The sequence below is a fragment of the Convolutriloba macropyga genome, chromosome 1, assembly GCF_964194025.1.
Source record: "Convolutriloba macropyga chromosome 1, txConMacr16.3, whole genome shotgun sequence".
In the NCBI taxonomy this organism is placed as follows: Eukaryota; Metazoa; Xenacoelomorpha; order Acoela; family Convolutidae; genus Convolutriloba; species Convolutriloba macropyga.
This window is the reverse complement of record NC_134468.1, coordinates 49,126,756-49,132,755: the sequence shown is the minus strand read 5'-3', so window position 1 is coordinate 49,132,755 and position 6,000 is coordinate 49,126,756. Positions and strand designations below refer to the sequence as shown.

Here is a 6,000-nt window from a genome sequence, read left to right as displayed (position 1 = left end):
GTATAATTGTAGATGTGGCGTCATCCTCCAACATGACGTCACCCAACTCCTCCCTGAACTGTTCTTCTGGATCTCTGGCTAAGTCTCTGGGCAGTGGGAGGAGATTCAGGTCAGCCGTGAAGCTCATCATCAACGAGAAGAGAGCCACGTCACACTACAAGGCCAAGTACACATACAACGGGGCTGACTTAGTAGCTCATGGTTAGTACCAATAAAATAACAGGCTGAAGTGTTCAAGCTAATCATTAACTTCTTCCTTCAGGCATTGATCCACCTTCAAAAAAAATAAGTTTAATTTCTAATCTCAAAAGTTGTTTCAGGAAGTTATGATGATGATGATGATGATGATGATGATAATAATAATGATGATGAGGTATAACTAGAAATAATATTTAGAAGAAACCACGCAAGAGAAACCATTTGAATTGAAACTTGTTAGGTATAAATCTAAAGTCAGGATCCTTTTTAGGAAAGAGCGCTAAAGTCGCTATCGCGAGGATCGCTCTCATGACACTTTTGTTTGTTCACGTGAAGATTGAATGTGCTCACATGAATGTGTTCTCATGACTTTCTGCTGGTTTGTTTTGGAAGTCCTGGGCTATTTTTTTCTTTTCTAAATGTTTTTGAGAATACGTATACATTTCCAATGACACGGGCTGATAATTCTTAGTACTGATGTGTGATTTCACGCGCCATCTTTGCTTGATCACTGTAGGATCATTTTATCGTCTTTCTGAGATTACTGATCATTTGGTGGGCAAAATTTTGGAACCATAGAACAAAAAGGATTAATTCTATATTGAGATTTTCTCGAAACTTTGTCTAAACAGAATATTGCTAGGGCAACTACTTTGTCTTTTATTGCTTGTCTTTTCAACGTTTCTGATTGAAAAATTAGGAAGTATTCCTGGAAAACGTTTTTTTGTCATATTGGAGTTTTTGTGTAAGGATTTAATTTAAACAGAAATGATATCAGCTGGAGCTTCATTAAATTTTTGTTTTTTTTTTCGCGAAGCAAAGCTAGTTTGTTGCAAACTCTTTTAGGGAAAGGTGTTCAGAACATTTTTATACTTCTAGATTTCCTCCTTTTGAAACTGCTTATGAATGCTTGCAGTATTTCTTGTTATTTTACAAGGTTTTTCCAAGAAAACAAATATATTCGTTTACTTTGCAATTTGAAATTGGAGGACAGCCTAATGGAGAGCACTGATTGCACTTTGGTAAAAATTAAGAGTTGTTCAAACAGGGTTGTACTGATGCAGAAGATTTTATCAACCTTTCATCAACAGAAGATTTAATCAAAAATATAACATGTTTTAGGAGTTTTAATTGTTAAAAGTCTTTTATAACTGGAAATAAACCAGAGTGAATAGCTATCGGGACAATTCATTTGGAGATGAAAGTTACGCAGGACGCTTATTAAGCTTTGCTGTCTGAGAGCACAGCTCTAATGGCCATAATTGTTTCGACCCCTCTCGAGAGGGGAGGAACTATATACTCAAATAGTTTTTTTGTTCAAACAATTTTGGCCAATCGATATCATAATCGTAGAGGGTTGTGAGTGGTATTATTAGAAAGCCCGTCCAGCGTAGAATAGGGAGGTAAAAAGAGTTTTTCAATTTTCCTTTTTTACAGGGAGTAATCGAGTTTTAAAGTTTTGTGAATATAAGACGTAATTCAGCTGTTTTTATCGAACTCTTGCGTTTTGCTTTCACATGCTATACTTTTTGTAGCCCAACGGCTTAGTGCCCCAATCAGAGATCCAACTAGCTTTTATTAAGTATAAAAAAACATAGAAATTTTTTTCAGTTGTTATCTAAAGTCTGTTATGACTGAATATATTTGTTTCGAGAAAATATCTCAGTTTGTGAAATTTGCCACTATTTTATCTTGACTTCGGGCGCAGTCTCAGTAAAAACAAGCGGAAACAAACTTTCTTTGAGTTATATATTAATGTCGGTAACGGTATTATATTCAACTAATGTTTTCTTTGTTTTGATACAGGGCGTTTTCAATTTTTCTTTTGTTTTTGATCATAATTGCATATTTTATGAGATCATTTTGTTTCCTTGGCGAAATATTAATTACATTATTGACACGTCCATTTAAAGGAAAGCATTGAAGGGAAAATGCAGGGAAAAGGGTGTATCTGGATATGATATTTTTTGTTGAATAGTTTATGCTTTTTGGATTGAGACACAGTTATCTCGCAAAAATGTGTGGGTTTTCTGCCCAGGTTGGACTTTCTTTTCGTTATTGTATACCAAATAATGATAGATCTTAATTGCATCCTCGAGACCTAAAAGTCAACCAAGTTAAACATTTCAATTTATAGCTGTTTGTTTTAATGACTTTCAAATTAGAAAAAAAGATTCTGCTTCCTATGCTTCTTTTCTGCTTTCATTTTCGACACAATGTAACTCAATCTCGTTCATCAAAAGTCTCAATTAGTTTTGTTGATTGCAAACAGTTTTTTTGCGTTTGGTTATACTTTGTGACTGATTGCTTCGAATATTCGAGATTTCTATACTGTTCAATGTTTGGGTTTCTTTTTGTTGTCATGTCTAAATAGTCCTTTTATAAGGAAGACTCGTTGATTTTAAGCTGAAGGGATAGTGACAATTTAAAGTTTTTGCAAATACCATCTTATAATTATAGTGCCTTGGTCAGTGTCATGTCGTAAAATTGTTTGAAATTTTGGCTTCTTTATGTATTTTTTGTGAGCTCGTGATCTAGTCTCATTATTAACAGGCCCAATTGGCTTCTTGAGGTGTTGAAACCCAATCCATCACTTTTTGCTGTAACCCTATGTCTGCTATGATTTTTGAAAATATTTGTTTTCAAAGATAAATTTGGGTTTTTGAGCTTCGTATTTTTTTTATAAAATTTTGGTCTATTTGTAGCTCAGTCTCTTTGAACACAGGTCACAACCCGAGCCAAAATTCAATCCTTATAACGGTTTCAGCTTAAAACAATTGTTTTTCTGCTTTGTTACTACTGTTACTACGAGATTTTTTAAAATATGAGATTTTTATTCATTTGTTATTTTCAAAGGGTTTTTGGTTTCTTTTTACTCATAACAATAATCCTTGATCCAATTGGTTTTGAAATGTTGTGCAATCGAACTGTTATATCTTTTATTACTGAATAAGTTAGGATTCGCGGTGCAAATGCTTTGTCTTAAGAATTGAGTAGCAAGTGGTGGTCAAATACACAATTACTTGTGTATCGTGAATTAAGTTTATTGGAAACGCGACGCGGATCCACTGCTAAGATTAACTTAGGGTTATGAAGAGCAAATGCAGAGTAACTTGAATTCAGATTGACTAACTGAGATTATGATTACTAGTAATAAATCGATATGAACAAAATATGAAATAATTTAGTAGACTATCGGGAATATTAGTTTAGGTGAATAAATAGAAGTCATAACTTTTAGTTTATAAAACACATGATATAATTATATATAGAGAGGGTAAATAATTTAGTACACATAAAGGTTTCGATATATATTTAGGTATCCATATGTATCACATTTCCCTCGTGACAAAAAGAATTTTAATGTATTTACAATTTTTAGTATCTGCACAAAACATGAAATTGAATGAGACGAACATAATTTAACTCAAAATGTAGAGGTACTACTATTGTTAAATAATTGTGTAAATGTGAAGCGAATACGCGTCATAATTTAAGCGTGTGAAATGAATACATTGTACTGAATAATTTAAATGCACAAACAGAAAGAAATGGATTCGCAGGGCGAATACTGAAAGAAATTAAAAGCTAACAAATGAAGATGAACTGTAATGAATTCAAAGTAAAATTAACATTATATTTGGATCAGCAGAGCGGGAACAAGACTAAATAAATGAATGCAGTTTAAGACAGTTTTACTAAGTTTTTAAATTTCATTTTCAGCATCCCACACCGACATTTCTCGTTCTTGCTCATATTCGAAATATCGAACTCTGGGATCCGGTGTTGAAACTTGTCCCAATTGTAAGTCGGGTCTGGGAGGTGACGGGATTCGAGATTGTTCCGCCGTTTGTATGAGGGTTACCACCGAATCGGACTGCTTTGTTTGTTTCTTCTCTTTTTTATTCTTGCGCTTCTTTGGTTGAGTAGAACTTGTTGAAGCTAGAGAACTTGTAGGAGAGATGTCAGCATCTGTGAAGCCGTAGAATTGGGGTCGATTGCGCTTGCGGCCTTTTGTTTGGTTGTCCTGTGTCTGTGCGGGGGGTACTTGTGATGTAGGTGTAGGTGGGGCCGGTACAATTGAAATGAGAGGCTGGTTTTGAGTTGAGACGTCTTCTTGGATATCAGCTGTGGGAACATTAAGGCGTCTTTTGAATTGTGGTTTATTCGGCTTGCGGACTGTTAATGCACGCGAGACATTTGAATTCACAGAGGATACTACTGATGTAGTATCACGTTGGCGATGTCTGATCTTGATTTGGCCCCTCTTTTGTTTCTTAAGATCGTTACTATGCTTCGCGATCTTAAACTCTGTGGTTTTTTCGTAAGGGGCAGGGCGTCGCTGGGCGTATACCCACAAGTTGGTGGATCGTTCTGCTTTAGTCCCAAATTTTGCGAGATCACTATCTCGGACTTTCACTGGAGTTCTGCCAGGCTCGTTAATTATCGTCGTTGTTGGTGACGATTTGGTGACGAAGGATCCAGGTTTTAGCACTTCGTACAGGCCCGCCAGTTGTCGTTTTGCTCTTTTCTTTTGCGGTAATTTGCGAGCCAGTTTGACGTTAAGGGACTGTTCTGTCCTGGGGATAGGGTCTGTGATCTGCGGATGCGTTATAAAGCGGGACTCTTTGATGTCGGACTCCCGATAGCGTTGTCCTGCGTCTAAGGAGGCCTGGCACATCTTTTGCTCTATCTCAATGTCACTTCTGTTGGCACTGATCCATCCATTTTCGTCGAGCAAATCCTCCGCAGAAACTGTCTCAGCATCTAAATAGTGATTAACAATTTTTTCATAAGTTAGATTTTGACTTGATGGAAGTGTGCTAATATTCCGTAAGGGAGTATTTGCAGGGCGACCGAAATGAGCTTCAAAAGGTGTTATCTTTGTTGTTTTCTGCATAGTTAATCGTAGATCAGAGACTATTTGTTTTATTGCTTTAGCTGTGGAAAATGTATCTTTATTTTCGGCTTTCATGCAGGCTGAACGTCTTTTAATTGTTTGGATCATTCGCTCCACCAATCCAATAGCTCTATGATTACCGACCGGAGCGTCGAGAATGTCGATATTATTTTCGTTACAATAATTTGTAACTTGTTTACCTACAAGACAAGTTGCTTGGTCTAAGCGTATCGTTCGCGGGATTCCATGAGTATATGCATAATCACGAAGAAATTTTACTACGTTTACCCCATTAGCATTTTCGAATATTCTAACAGTTGGATATTTTGAATAACGGTCAATACATGTTAAGAAGTAAATATCTTTGTCTTTATCATTAATTATCGGACCCCCAAAATCAATCTGTATTTCTTCATTTGGTTCTTGACAAGCTTTGTGTGGGTGCCATTTAGATTTTGGTATAATAGGTTTCAGATTCTTACCAATATCCGTACACGGGGCGCAATCGGATGTTTTTGCTAAAACTTCTCTATGCATGTAGGGCCACCATGCATATTGAGAAAGAGATATCATCCCCCAACTACCCGGGTGCGTCATGTGAATGAATTCGAGCACCGTCTCCTTGATAGAATTCGGAATGGCCACACGTTGGTCAACACACAGACACCCAGATTTCACGTGTAGATCCTTCCAGAAGGAGTGGATGTATGTGCTCACTTCTTTACCGCGGGCCTCGTCATCCTGCATTACACAATCGCGGATCTCTTTCAGCACCGCGTCTTTGCTTGTGAGTACCGCCAGGAAGGATTTAGTGAAGAGTTGGTTTAGGTTGTTTTCGAATACCTCTTCCCGTGAAAGCTCAATGTCATAGTCCTCTGGTGATGATGATGCTTGGGTGTTGC

At 36.8% G+C, this 6,000-nt stretch overlaps 1 protein-coding gene across 8 annotated transcripts in view; it reads left to right on the top strand.

Moving 5' to 3' along the window:
* The window catches only part of LOC142339873 (uncharacterized), a 345,440-nt gene that overhangs the window by 164,836 nt on the left and 174,604 nt on the right, over positions 1-6,000 (top strand). For all 8 annotated transcript variants that reach the window (XM_075390195.1, XM_075390220.1, XM_075390202.1 and 5 more), the window contains one exon: positions 13-201. In XM_075390195.1, the coding sequence (XP_075246310.1) occupies positions 13-201 (189 nt within the window). The remainder of the gene's footprint in view (positions 1-12; positions 202-6,000) is intronic.